Source organism: Hylaeus volcanicus, chromosome 2 (assembly GCF_026283585.1).
Source record: "Hylaeus volcanicus isolate JK05 chromosome 2, UHH_iyHylVolc1.0_haploid, whole genome shotgun sequence".
NCBI lineage: Eukaryota > Metazoa > Arthropoda > Insecta > Hymenoptera > Colletidae > Hylaeus > Hylaeus volcanicus.
In genome coordinates this window covers 13,543,746-13,567,409 of record NC_071977.1, presented here as the reverse complement: position 1 = coordinate 13,567,409, position 23,664 = coordinate 13,543,746, and the positions used below count along the sequence as shown (strand labels likewise).

Genomic DNA, 23,664 nt, shown 5'->3' with positions numbered 1-23,664 from the left:
CCAGAGAGATGGGAAATTTAACGCACTTTCGAATGGTATACTTACTTTTAAGTTTGCACTGTAATTTGGTGTAGTTATGGCCGTTTAAAGAGTGTCAAGTCGAAAACGTAGAAAAAATATTAAAAGTGAAAATACTCGAGAATAAGGGAACACAAAGAAAATGTCTAAGAGTAATTTTTTGTTGGAAATTTGTTGTAGAATTGACACTCTGCGTATGTCCGAACTTATACGTAGACACCCTATATAGATATACTATAGTTTCTCGCAGAAGTTGGTGTTGAAGCCACGCACCGAAGCCATCACTTCGGTATTCTATTTATTACGTGTTAAATTACGTATTAAATTATACGTAGACACCCTGTATGTGGACACGTATTATTACGTAGGTGTGCATAAATGAAGAACAGAAACTTAAATTAAAATATATTTTCACTTGTAAATGTTGCAACGTGTAGCTTATTTTTTATATTTTATATATTTGTGCATTTGTTCACGTTCTTGTATATTTTTGTGTATTTGCTGTGTCTACTGATCACCTTCGTCTTCGCTGAGTTGATTACTACGATTAGATTCGTTAAAAGGAATCCCGAAGAAATGAAACAATAATTGGGACGAAAATAAGGATTTGTCGACACGTTTGTTTCTCAATTCGAAAGGGTTTGTCAATGAAGAGAAAGATGTTGAAAATATTTGTGTAAGATTAAGTACATAGTGTCGATGAATATTATATGGAACTACTGGCTAGCAAAGAAGCATGCGTTTTCTTTCTGATTGCTACCAAACGTAACAAAATTAATTGGAACTCGTCGTTACGGCAATCCACGACCCTGTGGTCGTTTCCACGACTTGGTGCTCGGTATTCAATGGTAGTTTCGAATACCACGAGTTAGTGATTTTCAGTACAAAACCTCAGGATTTAATGATCGTTAATGATAAGCACTTCGATGCACTGGTTTATAGCTCCGAATGTGGAACATTTCGCTCCAGGGAATTTTGATTGAAAATAACTATACGGTGCATTTCTGTTTCTTCTCTGAATATTATTTAAAATGAATTTCAACGGCGGGAGGAGCTAAATTAATTCCATTTCATTTTATTACTTTATCTCGTATTATAACTATGTAGTAAATTTCACATACTAAGTTTTGTTTATATAATTTCAATTTACTTTCGGTTATTCTACAGTATATTTCGTATCCACTCCGACAGAAAATTTAATTCCGATGAAGATAAGTCTACTGATAAAAATCCGAACCACAATATGTTATTTTATTTTGACCAGGACTTCTGGAATCTAGTATTACACTTTATTCCATTCAACGTTTATTTCTCGCTACCTCGAATATTCCCTGAGCCAGATCCCTTCCCACGTGATAGTATTTGACTATTAATCTCCTCCTGTCTATGACCATGCCAGGATTTATCAATATCCATATATACATACTGTACATGCTGAACGTTCTGCATATGACCGTCGTTAAATGACAGGCAAGCGCGTTTGCAAGCAAATATACCGTACGCGATATAACCGCCTATGTATTTTCGACTACATTCCTCTATTCTACCGGTTCACCCTCAAGTTTCGATACCATAAATACATCCTATCACCACGAAAGGATGGGACGTCGTTCTGGAATTGACGACGACCGATCCCCTGTCTATATTGGGAGCTGATAAAAATCTTATTGATTCTAGCGACGTAACAACGACGTTCCTATATCCAGAGACACGCAACATTTTCTCCAGATAACAAATCTCGACTAACAAATAAAATATAAAATACTTTTCATTCTCCCATTTCTTCTGTACGATTAAAAAAAGTTACAATCGAATGTTGCTTCACGTTAAATGAACAAGAAATTATCTAAGCAATTTTTCAATCAAATAAACCTTCCAAACAAATTGCTATACAGAATTTTTATCAGTAATATTTGAATAAACTGAGAATTAATAGGTGAAATTATTTGTGCAATCGTGTCGATTATAATGTTTTAGCATTATAAATTAATACATTTAAGCCTCTAACCCGACTTATTGTATTTTAGTCTTTAATTTTCCAATAGGAATAAGAACCTGAAAGGGTTACATAGACATTCTGAAGAAATTAACTCTTCACTCTTGCACTTTATGAAAGTAAGAGGTCTTGAGGACATGTCCTACAGTATTATGTTGACATTTACAGAACTGACAAGGTTAAGGAATTTTAAGTGAATAAACTCCCGAGCACTTGGTGGCGCTTTTACTGAAGCTATAATAGGGTTTTTCTCGCAACCACATTTTCGATGGGTGCCACAGCTTCGGAAATATTTGGTGGATTTACTTGAAATTTTCAGAGAATATTCTTTTAGGACTATTTTCATTTCGTTCTGTTAAACGACAAAAATATATAAATGTTGATATTTCCAATTTAAAATGTCATCATTTTATACTGTCCAGAAAATTTAATAAATGGCTTTCGAAAGTGTCATGGAAAAGTAAGAAAAGCAATTCTAATATTGTACTTCCAAGAACATTCACGAATTTATTATTCCTTTTTAAATGCTTTAACCTTTGTCCGATCGATAAATTCAGGTTAAATGAATGAAATTTGGAATTCCGACGAGGGTTTAAAATTAAGAGTGAAATGTTTGAAGAAATTCTAACAGGAAATACAGCGATCATAATATTCATTTATTTAAGCGCAAAACCGTTCCATAAATACCTGTCCAGCATCGCTGGTTATATTCTCGCCAATTTTGGAACTTTTCTAATTAAATTTTAAATGGTGATACGTCAATGCATGTACCTCCGAATGAAAACAAATATAACCAAACATAAAAAAAGCATAAACCAAATATGAAATATTTGCTTTATAAAGAAAATGCTTGTGAACGAAAGAAAAATTTGAAAATTTCAAAGCAGGTCCATTATTTTAACTATTCACAGGTACACGTAACTCCTTAATCACTTACGCTACATATCGATCAACGTTGGTCTGAGTGCAGCCCATCTAATAAGTTATGTAAGCAAAATCACATGAAAACGCTTTAATAATCTCGTACATTATTATTAATTTCAGAATAACGAGTAATACGTAACTTTTAGATTTCCAAAATATTTGAATTTCGTCTCTTGTATCTCGAATGTACTATTCACCTTGTTTTAGGGTTTAGTTTCCCTGACATAGATGAAATGTGTTGCGAATTCCTTCGCCTGATGGACTTTAAATTAATTGCAATAATTCCATTACGAATGTACGTAAGCTGAATTACTTAACTAGTAAATGCATCTAGAATGATACAGTGTTGCGGTAACTGAAGCTACTTGTTGGTATATACCGTGAATTATTAGGTCAGACGTTTTAGCTATTAAAGGTATGAGGTTAATAAGTGTAAAACTGCTAATAATCAGTTGTGATTGTAAATTTTTTTATTCTTTTGTTAGACTTTCTTTAAACAGACCCTTTTAGACCTTCGTTGAGATATTAAAATTTCATAATGAAAGTTATATTTATTCTACTATGAAAAACTGTATCTGTGAAAATATTAATTTTTAAATATTAATCCACTGAATGTAATAATAAATGAAACAACGTAAAAAGAAAAGAATTTCGTCCATTTCTGGGTTGCACGAAGAGTGTTACTCTCATGAAAAGAAAAGAATTCAGAACCGATAAGGTTCACCCAGGAATCATCTTTTCAGCTTCATAACTATGTCCACATACATAGTTTCTACTCGTAGCACAAATGCTTAAACCGCGACTGGTTGACGACGCGCCAACAAACACGGAGTACTTAATTAAAAATGATCGATCGTGTCACTTACAAATTCGAACGTAGAGAACATATTGCATCGGGGCCCTTGCTGCAGTGTCCAGGATGCTCCCCCTGGTCGCCAGGAAGCAGATGGAAAACTCCACCGCCATGCAGGCCCCGAAAATGGCCAGGTATCCCACAACGTATTCCCACAGAAGAAGGATGCACGGAACACTGCGATCCCATTTGAGAATCCCCAGTAGAAGACCCAGCACTGTCACCCTGCAACAAACGCGATAAGAACTTGAAGAAGAACTACTCGACTTGTGATGTTCATGAATTTTTTTTTTGGTAAAGTATTAATAATTTTCAAATAATCTTTCATAAGATATAAAAAGGAATTCATGAAATAGAGAAAAAAAATTTTTCTTGCCGTTTTCTGTATTATTTATTGAGTATTCACAATCATGCCAAACACTTCCGGATTGTTGGAAGTGACTGTTTATATTTCCTTCACTTCGATTCGTAGATCCATATATACAGGCCGTGTCTATGAGTACACAGGGTGTCTACGTATAAGTTCGGGCATACGCAGGGTGTAATTTCTACAACAAATTTCCAACAAAAAATTACTCTTAGACATTTTCTTTGTGTCGCCTTATTCTCGAGAATTTTCACTTTTAATATTTTTTCTGTGTTTTCCACTTGACAATCTTTAAACGGCCATAGCTCCACCAAATTACAGTCCAAACTTAAAACTAAGTATACCATTCGAAAGAGCGTTAAATTTCTCAACTTCCTGATACAATACCAAAATTTATTACGAAGATTGAATACGTGAAAAATTAGGTCAAACTTTACATTGTGAAAATTTCAAAAAATTTGACTTTTTCTGTATTCGTTTTTCGGTTTCAAAGATATAGTTGTTTGGCGGGCACTCTTCGGAAAAACTTCCTCCAAGTCTCAGGTTTTTAACTGTATTGTCAAAAAACATTGTGCGATGGTATTCTCGGGAGGAAATGTCGTTTAAATGCAGAAAAGCGTTCAAACTGTCCGCCTCCTGAACAAAACTTATCGGTTCTCCTGCGTCGAAAACCGATTTTTTGCTTTGTGAAAACGATCGTGTTCCAGTCTCCATATCATTTACCGGTACACCGAGGTTGATTTTGATTGAATAGTCTCTAAAAATGAAAATTCTAGGAATACATGGTTCAAAAACAATTATTATTCACCTCGCACTCAGGCTCTACGCACGGTTGGGAGAAGCTTGAGGTGTCAAAAAATCGGTTTTTTTCGTAATTGGGGAGGCTCGGGAGTGTCACCAAAGAATACATCAAACCCGATGTCAAGTTAATTTTAAAGTGACAAGTCGATTTTCGTTCAAAAATATCGATTTTTACCTAAACACCCACGCTTTTCTGCATTTAAACGTCATTTTCTCCCAAAAATACCACCGTACAAATTTGTTGACAATACCGTTCAAAAGCTGAGACTTCGAGGAAGTTTTTCCCGAAGAGTGCCCGCCAAACAACTATGTCTTTGAAACCGAAAAACGAATACAGAAAAAGTCAATTTTGTTTAAATTTTCACAATATAAAGTTTGACCTAATTTTTCACGTATTCAATCTTCGTAATAAATTTTGGTTTTGTATCAGAGAGTTGAGAAATTTAACGCTCTTTCGAATGGTATTCTTACTTTTACGTTTGCACTGTAATTGGGTGTAGTAATGGCCATTTAAAGAGTGACAAGTCGAAATCACAGAAAAAATATTAAAAGTGAAGATACTCGAGAATAAGGCGACACAAAGAAAATGTCTAAGAGTAATTTTTTGTTGGAAATTTGTTATAGAATTGACACCCTGCGTATGTCCGAAATTATACGTAGACACCCTGTATATGGTCGAAGAACCTGATGTAATATTTTCACGAAAGTACCGATAGTAAGAAGTGCGAGTAGACGGCCATGCCGGATTAAATCGACGTCAACTGCAATATTTCGGGCTTCCCTTGAGACAAGAGACCGAGGTGTGCTTCGCAGAGTAATTGCACCTTTTCTCGCACGCGAAGGAACTTCGGCGAGCTTCTCTCGCGTAAACAAGCCCTTTCGAAAGAGGCCACTTTTCCCATGCAAATGTGGGATCCAGAAACGAGCACGCTTGAAGCCTTGTTAACGTCGGCCTGGATCGCGAAGCTTCCGCAATTCCCTTTAAATCGTCTCCTCGCGCCGCGGTGCCCTTTGGAACGGCAATAGGAATAATTATTCGATAACCGTTCCTTACTTCATCGAGTCATCACCTAACGACGTAATTACGCGATTGCTCCGATTGAGAATAAAATGCTGTTTTAATCGATTCCCCGGTTACGCCTTGAAAATCATTCCAACTACTCTTACAAAGATTTAAGATTGAATATTAATTTTAAAAAAGATACATTAAGTGTAGAAATTAATTCTGTGCTTTTACATTCGATCATTTGTAATTGTAGTTTAAGTAGAAATATTTACTCATTGTTTCGTTACGTTACGCTACTACTGGTTTATTCGGAAAATAATTTCATTTCTTCGTCAACGCAAAAAAAAACATTTTTTTCAATATAAAAATATTTTATTGAAATTAATACGAAAACGTACTTAATTTATTTTATATCCTGCTTGCAACATACGAAGGGTCAGCTAGAAGATATTCCCGTAGGGCATAAATGCCCGTTGCGACAATAAAGTAACGCAATTAAAAGGAGCTATGCCCAGACTAACGCGTCTTTCACTCCCTTCTCTCAATATGGACCCCAGAGACCGAAGACATTATTGTCCAACATGAATATAATTGTTCAAGCGACGTCAAGCGTTCTTTTACCTTATCGCGCTTTGGTTGTATTATTTGTATTTTATATTCCCCTTCCAACTCACAATTTTGCGGAAAAGAAAATTTAATTATTTTTCGGGGTGCAGTGAGAGAATATTCAAGCGTCAAAGAGTTAATAGCGGCACCTTTCTACTAGAAGACTGCTATTTCACCTGATACAATTAAACGCTCTTGATGCTTTTTAAGGTGCGCCGGTATTGTTGGAATTAAAATTGAACTTCAAACAAGATTGTAAAGGAAAGAAATTTCAAATCATGAATAATGCGAGTAATTACAGAAAAAGGCGTTGATTTAAAATAAACCATAGTAAATCCTTCAAGCAACAGGAGTTAACAGATTGTGAATAATAAATTAAAGTTACAACATGGCGTTAATATCTTCACAGAAAATATTCTCTGAAATCATCAAAGTGGAATAAAAAGTTCCTAGCTAATATAAAATAAATGTCCATTCTTGACAATATGTCCATATCTTCAAAAGCGTTAAGTTATTTCGGAATACTTTTTCAAAAGTCTCTCTTGACTCTCTGGACCTCACAGTCCAACGGATGTGTAAATAAAGTAAAAGCGTGTGTACTTTGAAGCTCTCATTTTTTCGATATCATGGCGTGCCAAGTTATTCGTGCACCGTATCGATCGACAAATAATTAATCGGGATTATTTTCGTATTCCTGGAAACATTCCTAGTGCTTCCCATCGATTTCAGGAACGTCATTGTTACGCGCCAGGATTACAGCGTGGAATTGAAAGAACCTCTCGACATTATTATCTGCTCTCTCCCGTTACTATTTTTGTAAATGAAGATTCAAGAGGAAAAGTAGCCCATTTTTTATTAATTCGGACATTTTTATACTGTTTTATGGCTCTCATGATATATTACCATTAGTTCAAATGTAAAATGCGTCAAGCAATATCATTCCTCTAAAAATGAACTTGAAAAATATGAGACGAGAATAAAAAATGGCACGACACCTTTCTTGCACCCTTCTGTTAAATAAAAAATAAGCAAAATTTTATTCGAATAGTAGACGAATTAAATCTTTGTACAGAGTGGCTTGTTGGATTAACAAATTATTCGGACAAGCTGTTATTCGTTCAGTGTATATTGGAATGTTTATTTAAAAATCTCTTGTTCGAGTAAATTATAAAATATCAAATCTTCTGTTTTTCGACTGTTAAGAAATGTTCTTTTTGCGGTTGCATGTGATCGGAGTTTCTTTTCAGAGAATCTATCTGCGACGTGCAGACAAACGTTGATAAATTATGAACGCTGAACAATCGATGGTCGTGGTAAAGGATATCGGAGCACGAAAGGTGTCCAATTTCCAGAAAGAACCAGGATACTCGATAATAAATCCCGCTAGCCTCATTTACCTTGCGCTACTGAATCCTACAGCTGCGCAATCAATTTTATTCTTCCACTTTTCTACTTAAAGTACGAATACGTAGTCATGAATCCTTTTATTTATTCCCGAGGGTCAGTACCTGTGCCTGAAGGCCGAATCTAACACAACTCGAAGGTGATGGGTTCGTAAAACGACGAAAGGGAGTCAAATAACATATTGGATTAAAAATTATACCGCTAAAAGTTTTTATCCCAAACCCTTTTCTCAAAGACTTAAAATATATCTAAATGATATATGTATGTATCCAAGATGTTCCCCCAACAATGTCTACTTCTATCTTGAACATTCCTCCATGGCTATTACCACACCTTATAATTGATGTATCACTGTCTGACTTCTGTAAAAAACAAACCAACCAAGACACCTACAAAAACCTGTTTCATGAAGTTTCACGAAAATATTCTGACCACGTCCAAATCTATACCGATGGCACTAAATCCGATGAACAGGAACAGGATGCCCTGTTGTATGTCCGAATGATTGTATATCACATAAACTCCATGATTTCTGCTCTATTTTTTACGCTGAAGCCTTTGCTGTCCTAACAGCCTTAAAATTAATTATCAACTCCAATGAACACAAATTTATACTATTCTCAGACTCTAAGAGTGTCATCACCTGCTTAGTAAATCTTGAAAACAAAGATCCTATAATTCAACATATTTCCCAGCTAATCTCAACTATTCAAAATAACAATAAAGAAATTGTGTTTGTATGGATTCCCTCACATGTGGCAATTAGAGGAAATGAGAAAGCCGATTTAGCAGCCAAGGATGCTGTAAAATCATTATCCCAAAACCTCCTTATCTCCCACAACGACCTAATCAGGGAACTGAAAATAAGAATTAAAAATTGTTGGAATGAATATTGGGTCAACTCACCATAACTCAAATTATTTAAAATAAGATAAGATGTCTTTAATAACAAATGCCCTGATATTACCGGCAGGAAGAATCAGGTTGTTATTACGCGACTTAGAATCGGCCACACAAATATGACCCATGTCTAGAAAATTACTAAAAATCCACCTACGATCTGTAATTCCTGCAATGTTAAATTATCTATTGAACATGTATTACTTGACTACCCAATGTTCCAATCTAAACGACTAGATTTCAAACTTCCGACAGATCTCGATGACTGTCTTAACAGTCTTAGAAATATCACTGCGACTCTTTCATTTTTAAAAAGTGTAGACTTATATATAGAAGAATGTAACTATTGTATATGTGCGATAAATTTGTAATTAATTTGTAACTATGTGTTATACCGTGGTCGGTAATGACCTTGCTGTTCATGCAACCATTATAAATATATAATATATATATATAAAAAAAAAAAAAAACATATTGGATTGTCCAGAAAGTTCGTGCCAATTTTTAAGAAACATTCAAAGACACGTTTGAATTTTGATATATATTTATTTACACATGTTATTTGTTTTCAACCATTCCGATATATTCAGACCTGTACCGCCTACTAAAAATCGGCATAGACTTTCCAGACAACCCAATACTAATTATTTGTACCAGTACCACTGGTGGGGGTTCTTATTCTAACGAACTCCCCTATAAGCCAGCCAAAAAAGAAAATAAACAGACAAGCCTTTTCCTTTCTTAATAGATTTTTATAAAGTTCGTATTGTAAATGAGTAATTAATGAATTAGAATTATACATATCCATACTTATCAATCAATAATCTGTAACATTTCGAATCTAAAATTATCTACTCGTTCGTTAATTTTATATTTCACCTTATCAAACGTATTTTAACTATAATCTTCATATAACTATGCACTTCTATACTGTACACTTTCTTTTTCATATACCATTTTTTATTGTTTCTATTAATAATAGATAAATACATAAATAAAGAAATGAACTTCGAATCACGAACAACTATTATATGGTAATCATAATTAGCGCTACAAAGGGATCACAGAGAACGATTAACATCCCAATCTGAACTGTACGACGTCTGTTTAACTAGACTTTCTTATTTACTTTCGCGAATATTCTATCCCCCCAAAGGTTTGCCAGCGATTTCGTTGAGACATTCCATACAAAGGATGAAGAAACTAGCGGGACCGCGCGTTCATATCACGAAATCTTTTCAAAGGGGCCGCAAGAAACGAGGTGAAACGTGCCAGGCAACTGTGAATGGAGTTACATGGGCTGGGCTTTAATAATGCAACGTGTGCATCGTGTTCTATGGATAAAGGTCTCAAGGGATATGACCGATCGTCGTGCTTCAACGTTTGTTAGCCACTTCAGAACACGATCTCGACAACCTCGTATCGTCATTCTTCGCGATGCAGACAAGCCGAACCGGAAAATGAACGTAACACGAGGCTGATTGTTACTTTAGAACAAACTATTATTAAAGCGGTAACGCGAAGACTCTAACCGCGGAGACTCTCATTTAATTAACGAGAATACAGCCGTCTAGTATCTCGACGTTGTCCGTATTTTATAATACATTTAAGAGGGGAAAGATCGTAGCTATATTCAATTAATTACGTATATTCAGCAATTGTTCGTACGTGAAAATGATTCGACAAAATGTTTAATTTAGAGGGGCACAGAATTAAAATACACACTTAATACAATAAATCTTAGTAAAATTGTTGATCTATTCGATACCTAGCTAGATATTCAAGTTGTTCTCGCGAAGCAACGAATACCTTTAATTAATACAAAAATGTAATTGCAATTGTAATTGCTCGTGAATATAGCTATATATAGCTACATTCAACCATTTTTCTTTCGAAAACGATTAACTTAATAGAAGATCTGTTTGCTGAAGTTTATCCTACATATACCGAATAATAACACAATGAGAACATTTCTGACTACAGTCGTTCTTAACTGTAAATTTTATAAGACACTCAGAACGCCTCATCTGAAACATACCAACGAATTTCTACACCTAAAAATTAAAACAAAAATATTGTAATAATACAACCACTAGCTTTGCAACTGAAAGCCTATCTTTTCCATAAACCTTGGTTCTAAAAAAGGAGTTTGAACGAGTGACGCGACTGCGAAAGAAGACGAACATATCTAAATTTGAATTCTGAAACGACCCAAGAAGACAATTTCGGTAGAAGCGATCCTAGGGTTAAATCGTGACATCGGATCCGTCTTGTCCCGACTATTACCAAGCGAAGGAACAACCATCTCCCGGCAAACCAGTTCGCTGAAAGCGTACCTAAAACTTGCTTTCGAACGAGCACGTTCCGAATCTTCCAATTAGTGCCAGGGAGTTACGGGTCAATTAAGTCCGGCGCTGTCGAGTCTTCCCTAACAAGAAGAGCGTTCGTCAAACAGAATTTCGCAGTCTGCCATGACTTTGGACACGGGACACGAGCATTCCACCCAACCCTACAACGACGAACCGTTGCGCTTTCGATTTCGTCGTTTTCGGATCGATGTGGAGGGTCTACGAGTTGTAGCTCAAGGCCACGCGCAATGGAAAACAGCAAGGGCCATTGTAGTGGAAGATAAGGGATGGTGGTAACGAGCGAAACTGGCGAAAAAATACTTGTAAAAGGGGGACGGAAAGAGGAAGAAGGAAGTCGATGCTACGAACAGTTTAGGGGTGGATCCGGAAGGGTTTCGCCTGGTAAATACTTCGGACCGAATAGAGTTTGTATCAAGAGGCTCGCGCAACTTTTATATCCGTGCAACGTCTGGTATTACGTTTCTTTTTTGTGTGCGAACGTTCGTTTACACACTAAACGGTTTGGTATGCACGCTTCAAGGAGGTAGCTTACTTTAGAGCGTCAATTTTTTGGTACTCCTTCAGAATTGTGCTTCTAAATCCACGAGGAATTTTTTTATGGAGTAAATGGAATATTTGTTCACATGTATTTCGATAATATACATAATTTATTTTTAGGAGAAATAACGTTTGTATCATAAACCTAACTTTTCAGAAGACGCAAATAACTAAAAGTTTGTATTTTCCACTTGACTATCGATATAAATGTTCTCTAATCGTATTTCATTTTATCAAAATCGATTAACACTGCCTTTTTGATAATTTACTGTCTTTTTTACCCTGAAAACCAATACTCTATGGCTGTAACCAAGGTAACCGCGTCTCCGGTATCTCGGAAATTTGACTGTGTCATTGTTTCTTTTTTTTTTTTTTAAATATCACTTCCAGTGCTCCAAATTAAATTTTGATTGCACAGAACTGTTCAGAATCGCTGGAATTTTGATTTTAAAAAAAGGAAGCGATTGTTTTCTTCATTTTTTGATGTTCCAAGCCCCTTAAGGATTTCATCGCAGCGGAAATTTGATATCTGAACTTTGATTGGGTCAGCTTTCGCGTTGGATAGTGTAAAGTAAATCGAACTGTCCCCAGTGTCCAGTGTCGTTCACAATGGATGCAGTTCGGCCCTTTCAAGCGGTTAGATCAACCGGAAGTACTACTTGCGCATCGGATTAACGATTTTCCACGTGCTTTTGCCCAGGACGATCGAGCGGTTCCAGTCGATTGCGATAGAATGGTAGTTCGTTCGTGCGTTGGTGTATTTGTAAAACCACACGTGCCACGTGTGGAAACAATAACGCAAAGACAATAAAACGGTTGGCTAAACGAACGCGGGCAGAAATTCCACGAGCGAAACCCACGCAAAAATACTTGATGCACGAGTGGAAAAAACAACATGTGGAATATTATTCGCGCTGTTGAAGTTTCTGGTCCGCGAGGTCGCGTACGCGGAATCAAAGTTGGTAAATATTGCCGAGTTCAGAGTCTCACAGTCTCAGAGTCTCAAAATCTCAAAGTCTTAGAATCTCAGAGTCTCAAAATCTCAAAGTCTTAGAATCTCAGAGTGTCGAAGTCTCAAAGTCTCAAAGTCTCACAGTCTCAGAATCTTACAGTCTTAGAGTCTCAAAATCTCAGGGTCTCAGAATCTCAGAATTTCGAAGTCTCAAAGTCTTAGAATCTCAGAGTCTCGAAGTCTCAAAGTCTCAAAGTCTCACAGTTTCAAAATCTTACAGTCTTAGAGTCTCAGAGCTTGAGTCAGTGATTCCGAGTCCGAGTCAGAGATCTCAGAATCAGAACTCCAGAATCAGATGGCATCCAAGATGGTAAACATTGTGAAGCGAGCAGTATCTTGTTCCCTACCTTTAGAAATAAAGTATAGTAATCCACGCCATTGAAAATCCTCCCCAATAACACAGCCAGACGCACGATGCTGGTCCAAAGAAGTTCGGTAGACCAGAAATTGGTCAAAAAGATGTTCTGCCCATGATGGCAAACTTTATATTGGGTCGTCTATAAAGTTAGTTCCGTTCTCAAAGTAAAAATCAAAGGAGCATAAGTTTTGTTAGGAGTAACTTCATTAAACGTAAGATGCAGACGTCATTTTATACAACTATTTTTTGCCATGTACAGAAAATACTCGTTGTTGTACTCCATAGAGCTTTTACGAGTCTTCGGAAAGATACGGAATTCTTTATGTAGTTACTTTATATTTTTCATATTTTATCCATTATTTCAGGACATCTACGTTAAAAAAAAAAGTTATATACTGACATTTAATATATAAAAATAATAGGTATTGGATAATCTGAGATGACGTTAGTAAGAAACAAAATAAATATGATACTTAAAGCGGACAATTTTAAATTATTATTTAAATATTTGTTACCTTCTTGACAACTCGTATGTTGAAAGCCCTCGAAAATATACAGCGGATGTAGAAAGTATTCGTACACTGATCAATTTTCAAAAAAACTATGTCAAATTGTAGTTTATTAACTTATTTTTGATGAACCATGACATTCTATATATTCTCGGAAATCTCTAGAATAGATACGAGTACAAACAAAAATAGCTATTTATGTAAATTGGGAAATTAACAAGAAAAAAGCAATTAATAGATAGAAATATTGAAGCAATAAGTATTCGAACAACTGTTTAATTTTGAAAATTCCGTTAAAAAAAAAGAAATTTACATTAATCTACAAGTATATAATACTTCCTTCGTGGGATTTCCTTTTGATTTTATAATTATTGTAACTTTTCTAAGCATTAAATTAACTAAATTATTAGTTATTCAAAGTGGGATCTTCTTCAATTTCTCTATTAGAGCCATTTTTAAAAGTATTTTACTGGAAATTTGATGTTTACGTTACAAACTCTACTGTAAATGGTTCGTCATAAGAATCACACAAATACTTATTGCTTTTATATTTTTACCCACTTTTCGCATTTTTTTGTTAATTTCATAAATTATATTAACTAGTAAATGTTGTTTGGACTATATCTATCTTAGAGACTTCCGAGAATATGTAAAATATCATTGATTATAAAGAAAGAACTTAAGAAACTACAATTTCACAAAAAAGTTTTTTGGGAAATTGATCGGTGTACGAATACATTCTACATCCACTGTACATCGATTGGCCCACCCTATGGTAGAGCCTGAATTGGAGACACAAAAACAAATAAACTTCCTTTGAACACTCTAGTTTCTCGCAGATCCTTGCCTCGCTGAATCCTTCGGAGCCTCCCTCAGGGGCTTTGATCATTGTTCTCGTGAAATTTCGATGTCCGCAAACCGACATATACCGTGACTTCCGCATAGGAGTTCCTGGAGCTCAATAATGCCTATAACCTCCTAAGTCCGGGGAGTACTGAACAAATCATCCACCTCCCATCAAAAACCAAGCCAGGAAACGCGATGCTTTGTTATAACGAGACACGAGCAAGTGCACCCGTACCCGGCGAAAATTCAAAGTCGATTTTCTCGAAAACGAAGCCACGCACGAAAGATTCGTATTCAATACTTTCGACGTATTTTTTCGCGTAGAGTCACCCCCTTTTCGCGTGTGCCACCAGTAACCGAACACCCTGTATAACTCGTCAAATAAGTCGACAGATGAGGCTCTGCTGGTCGAGGTCTATTCTTGACGCCAGCCGCAAGCATCGTCAATCTCGTCTGTCACGTGACTACAGGAATCCCCGCGCCGCAGAGTAACACGCGGTGTCGGCCCGACGGAGCTCCAGGGTTCCAGTAGATGGAAACGGGGGGGGTCACCGTCAGGATGTGAAATTTTGTGGGACGAGTGGTGGCTCCGTTTGTATCGGTAGGAGTGGAGCACCATAATCTTGCGCGAGGGGGTTAGAAGCTGAAGAAAGAGCGAGCGGTTAGGGTCGCGAGGAAACGAGAGGAGGCGAGAAAGTAGGGACGACGGAACTAAGCAAACCGGCCGTCAGCCTTGGTTGCTGCATGGTCCGTATCGATTTACCTTGTGCCAGGTTTCTCCAGCGTTTCAACGTAACCCTCTGCCAGTGTGCTCTCTGTCCTCCCATGCTTCTCATCGGTCGACGAGTTATAAGCCACTAGACTGATTATTATTTCTTCCAACAATCTGCGCGAATACTTTTCTTTTCTTTTTTTTAAATGATTTTATTTAAGGTCACTTCAGCGCCAAGGTTACGACCACAATTAGTCCGCAGAGCGTACCACAGAGCGGCCAATAGATATGCCTAATGACTCGATAAATTCATAAAATTTCTCTCTCTCTCTCTCTCTCTCTCTCTCTCTCTCTCTCTCTCTCTCTCTCTCTCTCAGACGCGCGCGCGTCTGTGTGTGTGTGGAATGTATTCGTACATCGATCAATTTCCCAAACTTTTGTGTGAAATTGTACTTTATTAACTCCTTTTTTTATAATCAATGATATTCTACATATTCTTGAAATCTCTAGAATATAGTTCATACAACAATTACTAGTTAATATAATTTGCGAACTAACAAGAAAATACGAAAAATTGTTAGAAATATAGAAGCAATAAGTATTCCCACGGTTCTTATGACGAACAATTTACAGTAGAATTTGTAATATAAGCACATCAGTTTTTTGCTTCGTGAGAATGAGAAAACATTAAATTTCTAATAAAGAAGTCTTAAAAAATGCTGTAATAGAGTAGTGGAAGAAGATCCCACACGGAATAACATCGACATTCAGTTCATTACAGCCTAGAAGAGTTGCAGTAATTATAAAATCAAAAGGAAATCCCACGAAGTATTAATTATTTATAAATTAATGTAAATGTCGTTTCTTTTTAAACGAAATTTTAAAAATTTTACACTTGTACGAATACTTATTGTTTCTGTATTTCTATTGATTTATTGTTTTTTCTTGTTGATTTCTCACTTATACAAAATACCTAATCTTTTCGTACTGCATCTATTCTAGAGATTTTCAAGAGTATGTAGAATATCATTGTTTATAAAAAAAAAAGTTAATAAATTACAATTTCACATAGTTTTTTTGGAAATTGATTGATGTACGAATACTTTCTACACCCACTGTATGTAATTCAATAAATGTAAATCCAAATTCAAATGTGCTTTTAAATTTTTCTTAAAAATTGGCACGAACTTCCTGGGCAACCCAGTATTTTATTTTGTGGCTGGTCCAGGGTTTGTCTAGCAAAGTGAGAGAAGTGAATTTAATGATTACGACGAGTACCTTGGAATATCTGACTGAGGAAAAATTAAAAATTGTATGCAAGATAATTCGACTGGAACAAATTGGGACAACGAGTAGATGCCATAGTTTTGGAGCACCTTAGGTGGCGCCTACTCTAAACTGAACGCTGCATTTCTGTGGTTAGGATATGCAAGAAAAAATTTGAATTGAGCTTGCGAAGACTCGTTCAAAGTTTAATTCTGTTCATTGATTTTATTTTAGCAGATATGAGTGTACTTGACAATTACTAGGTGCAGAAATTACTCTAGTTTAACAGAAATATATACCTGCCATTTTGTTACATTAAAGTAAAGTTTTTCTTCGTAAACAAATAGTAAGTTCACCTCAGAAAGGCACAGAATTAATTTCTACGCCTAATATAAACATTACTCGATGACCAAGAACGTAATTTTCGCGACCTTTATAAAGTTTATTTAAACGATCTCCACTTGAAACCGTCGGCGTCGTGCATTCATGTAGAATAATTGCGGCAGACATTCGACAGACTAGGCGATTCTTCTGGCAACAGGCACAAAATATTTCCGTGGCGACGTAGACCGAGGGTATTATCCAGTGTCGTGGCCGCATGAACGATCGATCAATTTGCTCGGATTGCGTGGAAATAGTATTTCGTTCCAATCGCTCCATACGCGGGAAATTGTACGGTCGGTCGACATCGTTGTTGTTTTATTCTTCTGTTATCCAATATTCGTCGATACTGTTCGTGTCGCGGCGACTGAAGCACGAAAATTTCGCGAATCGACCACGATCCTCGTTTACGTGTCTGTTCGTCGACAGATAGTCGATCGCAGCTTATTAACTTGTTGTGCCAATGTAATATTAACGCGCGATAAATCTTCCAGGGAAATTCCATTTTAGCTATTTCTCGTGTTTGATTATTCTTAGACTATGAACTTTTGTGTAAGATACATATTAGTTATTAAGATGGACACTTCTGGCTGAATTTTATTCATATCTATGCAGTGATTAAAGTATCCGAAATATATTTTTCTAGCATTTGAGTAGTGTGACTCAAATTGGCACACTATTTGTCTATATCAAGTTCATTAAGTTTGTGATTCCCCTTCAAACTTTCATTTCATTTCATTTCATTTCATTTCATTGCATAGTGTTTAGATTTTGTGAAGATAAACTATGTGTGTAGTATGTTTAAAAAAAATATTCACCTACTAAGAGGTCTACTTCGTGCAGAGAATATGGATTTCCCGGAAAATTGAAACGCAGAAAATTTAAATTTTAGTATACATTTATTAAATTACATAGGTTCCATTTTGATCTACAACCTTTTTCCATCTTCCAGGCAACTTGAAATAAACAGGCAACTTAAAATGCACTTTGTTTTCTTCCATATTCAAAGACGTATAAAGATCGATTCAGACTATACGACACGGACCGTCACGTTCCGGCACCGACACGACAAAACATTAAAATACGCGTTTTAATGGAACTATTCACACTTAACAGACACCGATTTGAACGTTCCGTCAACGGAAATAGCGCGAATAGTTCCATTAACACGCGTGTTTTAATGTTTTGTCGTATCGGTGCCGGTACGTGTCGGTCCGTGTCGTAGTCTGAATCGACCTTAACACTGACAAAAATGAACGTATCGTAACCAAACATTTTTCCAAATATGCCTCAAGTACTATCTTTTGCGATTCGCAGGCATGTCATTTGTTTTTAATCGTTCCGATATATTCAGAACTGTCCTTACGTCGCCTACCAAAAAACGGCACGAACATTCCGGACAACCCGCGATATTTTTCGTAATCAGCTACGAAAGTGAATTCCACGTCGAGTAATGCTGTCTTTTAGCGTTTCGAAGCAACCTGTAACGTATTCCGTTACTCAAATATTGCCAGTCCGATGGTAATTAACTCGTAGCCAGACGGACAGGTTGATGCCCAAGCGTCAAGGTATTTTCACGTTTCAAAGGTAGTTTTCGAATGGTGTAGATTACCGCAGGAGTTAATTGAATAAGGATCACGTTAATAGAATTTCGAAACCAGGCGTGTACGATTACGTTGTACGGCTGCACGGGGGCGAGAGACATCGCAAGCCTCGGGGGTCAACGACTCGTTGAAATAAACTGCGTTCTCGAATCAACATCCAACGATTGAACTGCCAAGATTCCTTAAACTGATGTGGATCACGTCGATCAGTCAATTAACCAACAAAACAGGGTGGAACGTAAATCCAAAATTCTCGAATTAAACCGTTGTATATCTATCTACACTAAAAGCAGATTTGCACAAAAGCACGATGCTTTTAAAGCAGATGCTTTAAACGTCTTTAAACATCTAACAAGGGAACATATCCAATTGTCCGTCTCCGATTTTGATGAAACTTGGTGGGTACATTAAGCAGGTGAAAATAAGGGATACGTATTTTTTTATACAAATACGTATTTTAAAACTACAACAGATATAAGAAATCTTCTTAAGGAAAAGTTTCATGGTTTCATGAGGTAAAGCAAAAAGTGGTCACAGATTTTGTAAAATGTAATTTGTTTATAACAAAAAAAATTTTTGTTACATTATTTTAAGAGATACCAAAATTTATATAACGACAAAAATGAACGGAAATTGCTTTCCGAATCCATTGATATATAATACGATACATTTGCCTCCTACAGTTTTGTAAATTTTCGTATAATATTGTATGCAGGCCGCGCGAATCAGCTATGTGAACTTGGCACCCGACTTTTCAAAAATTAATTTTGTTTTATAGAAAACAATAGTATTTCGTTAGTACCTGAATGTACCTCCAATAGTTTCGTTTGTACCTCCACCAATTAATAATTAAAAAAAATTCAAAAAATGGTCAGCACCCGACATCGAGATTTTTGAAATCGGTTTTTCCCGATTCTTTACAATCGTTTATACCCGTTTGTACTTCAATAATTTAAATTTTATAATTCAACAGTATCAACAATTGCTTGTAAAATTTAAACTATTGAGGTACAAACGAAACAAAAAGCGGTACAAACGGGTACAAACGATTCTAAAGAATCGGAAAAAACCGATTTCAAAAATCTCGATGTCGGGTGCTGATCATTTTTTGAATTTTTTTTAATTATTAATTGGTGGAGGTACAAACGAAACTATTGGAGGTACATTCAGGTACTAACGAAATACTATTGTTTTCTATAAAACAAAATTAATTTTTGAAAAGTCGGGTGCCAAGTTCACATAGCTGATTCGCGCGGCCTGCATACAATATTATACGAAAATTTACAAAACTGTAGGAGGCAAATGTATTCTATTATATATCAATGGATTCGGAAAGAAATTTCTGTTCATTTTTGTCGTTATACAGGGTGCTCAAAAAAAAGCATTCAATATTTATATGGTGTATAGGGCACACTGTACTGAGTAAAAAAGCTTTAATACAAACATTTTTGTTTGCTAGTATCATGATTGACTTACTTGCTTCCATCGCATACGATGTTTATGTCAGTGTTTATAAATTGCGTTCTGAATGTTCCCATTCAAGTGCCGAAAATTTCGTCAATTTCATTTTTTCAATTTCGTGTACAGAAATAAGCGGTGGACACGTGGAAAATCTTCTATAAATATCGAAAACCCAGTAGTAAGTCAATCACGATACTAGCAAAAAAAAATGTTTGTATCTCAGAAATGGTTGACCTTTGAACCTATGTTTACTAAAGCTTTTTTACTCAGTACGGTGTACCCTATACACCATATAAATATTAAATGCTTTTTTTTGAACACCCTGTATAAATTTTTGTATCTCTTAAAATAATGTAACAAAAACTTTGTTTGTTATAAACAAATTACATTTTACAAAATCTGTTACTACTTTTTGTTTTACCTCATGAAACCATGAAACTTTTCCCTAAGAAGATTTCTTATATCTATTGTAGTTTTTATAGCAGTTTATATAGCATTTTTCTGCTGAAACTTCAAGGGGTGATTTCAACCCCTAAACTTGCGATTGGGCAGCTATAAAAAAATGCATATCCCTGCATTTTCACCTGCTTAATGTACCCACCAAGTTTCATCAAAATCGGAGACGGACAGTTGGATATCTTCCCTTGTAAGTCAAATGTTAGATATGGTATCGTTCCAAACAATAAGAAAATGGAAACCGCCCTAAGATGTGTTTATGTTTACAATTTTCAAGATATTCCCATCAACTCAAACAGAAAGGATCAACACGAAATCATTTTGATTGCATCTCGCTAAAGAGATAACGGTTTCTTTCGATGGAAATCAAAGTTGACATCGACGACGTACCGAACCACGTCGAGATTGTTGTTAAACCGATCGTTGCATCGGAGACTGCGTCGATTGAATTAACGCCGGCTACGAGTATCGAATCGATAGCCATTTACCGAGCAATTCGATTATAGATCCGTGTCGTTCGCCCCTTTGACGCACTGCTAATGCGTCCTCTATGAAATACCAGCCAAACGTTATCTACATGGAACGACTCTAATCCGGCAAATTAATTAATAATTTATACAAAATCGGCTGTGGCATTTAATAATACTTCGATTTTATACAGTACAAGATTTATTAGGTCGGAGAATTTTTGCGACACACAAATTTATCTAGAGTAATTTTTTAGATACGTTTAGCTCAGTTTATGACTAAGATTGTCTATTTCGCTATAGAGACATACAGAAGATTGTTCTACCTATCTTAGACATATTATTATTTTAAATTTTACGCCTAAATTGACTGAGTTTTCCTTCAATCTTTTTTAAAAACGTACGATTAACTTCAATATTTTAACATGGTTTACTATTAGGTTGTCCGGAAAGTTCGTGCCAATTTCTAAGAAAAATTCAAAAACACGTTTGAATTCTAATATATGTATTTATTGAATTACATAGGTGCCATTTCGTTCCACAACCTTTCCACTTTTTAAGGGATGTATACATGTTATTTGTTTTCAACCACTTCGATATATCCAGATCTGTACCACCTACCAAAAATCGACATGAACTTTCCGGACAACCCAATATTATAATTGATCAGTTTGCTATGGAAATATGCAAAAGGTTATTTCACTCGTCTTAGACTACATAACAAAAATATGCCTTTTTTGCTTGGAATGACAACTCGGAAAAGCTAAGATTCAGTATACTTCTGATATTTCATCCGAAACGTATTGGGTAGAGCATTGATGTTCCGCGACCAAGGGAAATCAATAAGATACGAATTTCATAGCCATTCTGGACGTTTCTCGATAACATGAAGTCAACGTAATACAGTTGGGAGTAGTACCTACTCGGAAGACGAACTTCCGATACACGATACGTTAGTTTATATCGTGCATACGCCTTTTACTACCGGTATTAGGTGCACGAACTGAACAGGCAACGGATAAAATTACCTTTTTAATTTATTTGACGATAATAAATTTCTTTCGAGCAATTCACAGTGACCTGGACAAGAAGTGTTCCCGTCAAGGTATTAATTTGAATTTCACAAGGATACGAGGAACTTGAAAGACGTCCAATTTCTTTACAGCAGAAAACCATTAATACGGGTATCAATTTCAAATTCCATTTTATACTGCCGCGCCATTACTAGCGAATTTTCTACTTTACTGCTTCGCTCGTCCCTGCGCCGATGCAATGTAAGCTTTAAAGCCACCAGAATTCTCGATGGCATGGATCCGTTTTTACGATCCACTTTGGGCTTTCTGATCCCATCCGTAGCAACCTTGGACAATTTTGACTCCACTAAAATGCAATATTGGAAGCAAAATTTCTCGAAATGTTTTCCAGTTGAATCCTTTCTGCTCGGACTGGTATTTAATTATAAGACGAGCTACTCGTGGTTAATTATTGGGTAATTTATTTGATAAAATTAGAGTTAGCTGTAGTTGTTTTTGTTTCAGGGCCATTTAACGTTCTTTTTTTCTTTTCTGTTTTTCTTTTTATAAGATAAAACTGAGCTACTTACTTCATATTTCATTATAAATCATAATTTGACTATTACATTATTAGATAAATTGGAAAGTAATGTCGATTTTGCAATTTTAAATACTTGTTCATCACTCAATCCAAATTTTTCCTTGCATATCCTATCCACAGAAATTCGGTTTTCATTTTAGAGTAGGCGCTACCTAAGGTGCTACGAAACCATTGTACTCCTTGTCCCAGTTTCCCGAATTATCCTGCAAATGCGTGCGCGTGGAAGACCATGACATTATTACACATTTTTACATCTTTTCATTTCGGGATTTCGCGCAATATGCACGCGCGCCTTTTGTTGCTTTCGTGATAAACTTTTTTTTTTTATCACTGTTCGCAGGAAGCGCAGACGATTCGTGGTTCTTAACGGTCCCTGTTCGCTGGTATTACTTCAACGGGAGCCGTAAAAAGGTAGCGACAGCTTGGAATCGCCGTCTGTACGTTTCAAAACATCCATGGCGTTTCAGTTTAATTGCGCGGCCGCGTTTGGACTCGAACGTAATGGCGTCTGACTGGCGATGCACTTTGCCTCCACCTCGCGTGCGTGTCCTGGCAGCGCGAGGGATGAAAAAGATAAAAAAAAAGAAAAAAGATAGGACATGCGTATCCATAAAATGCACAAAGGAGGATAATTCAGCGATACACGGAACGTTCGTCGGTTTTTAAAATCGCTCTGCGCGAGCCAAAAGGTCTGGCGACAATGCGACGGGAAACCGTTTGAATCGTTGAGGCACCCACTATGTTTGTCGTCCTTGCTGCTTGCAAATGGACGCGCGTATTCCTCAAAGGAACATTTTTCTGGATAGGAGAAACGAGTCCTGCCCGTGCACGCGATTTCTTTGGCAACTTATCAAAGAGCAAGTACTGCGAACGATTTACGTATTGCGACGCAGCGTGATGGCTTCGGTGCGTGGCTTCAACACCAACTTCTGCGAGAAACTATAGTATATCTATATAGGGTGTCTACGTATAAGTTCGGACATACGCAGAGTGTCAATTCTACAACAAATTTCCAACAAAAAATTACTCTTAGACATTTTCTTTGTGTTCCCTTATTCTCGAGTATTTTCACTTTTAATATTTTTTCTACGTTTTCGACTTGACACTCTTTAAACGGCCATAACTACACCAAATTACAGTGCAAACTTACAAGTAAGTATACCATTCGAAAGTGCGTTAAATTTCCCATCTCTCTGG

The 23,664-nt window shown here is 36.3% G+C and overlaps 1 protein-coding gene across 8 annotated transcripts in view; it reads right to left on the bottom strand.

The window, feature by feature from the left end:
* LOC128884674 (diacylglycerol lipase-alpha) overlaps window positions 1–23,664 on the bottom strand; it is a 116,646-nt gene that overhangs the window by 51,315 nt on the left and 41,667 nt on the right. For all 8 annotated transcript variants that reach the window (XM_054138192.1, XM_054138198.1, XM_054138193.1 and 5 more), the window contains one exon: window positions 3,805–4,016. In XM_054138192.1, the coding sequence (XP_053994167.1) occupies window positions 3,805–4,016 (212 nt within the window). The remainder of the gene's footprint in view (window positions 1–3,804; window positions 4,017–23,664) is intronic.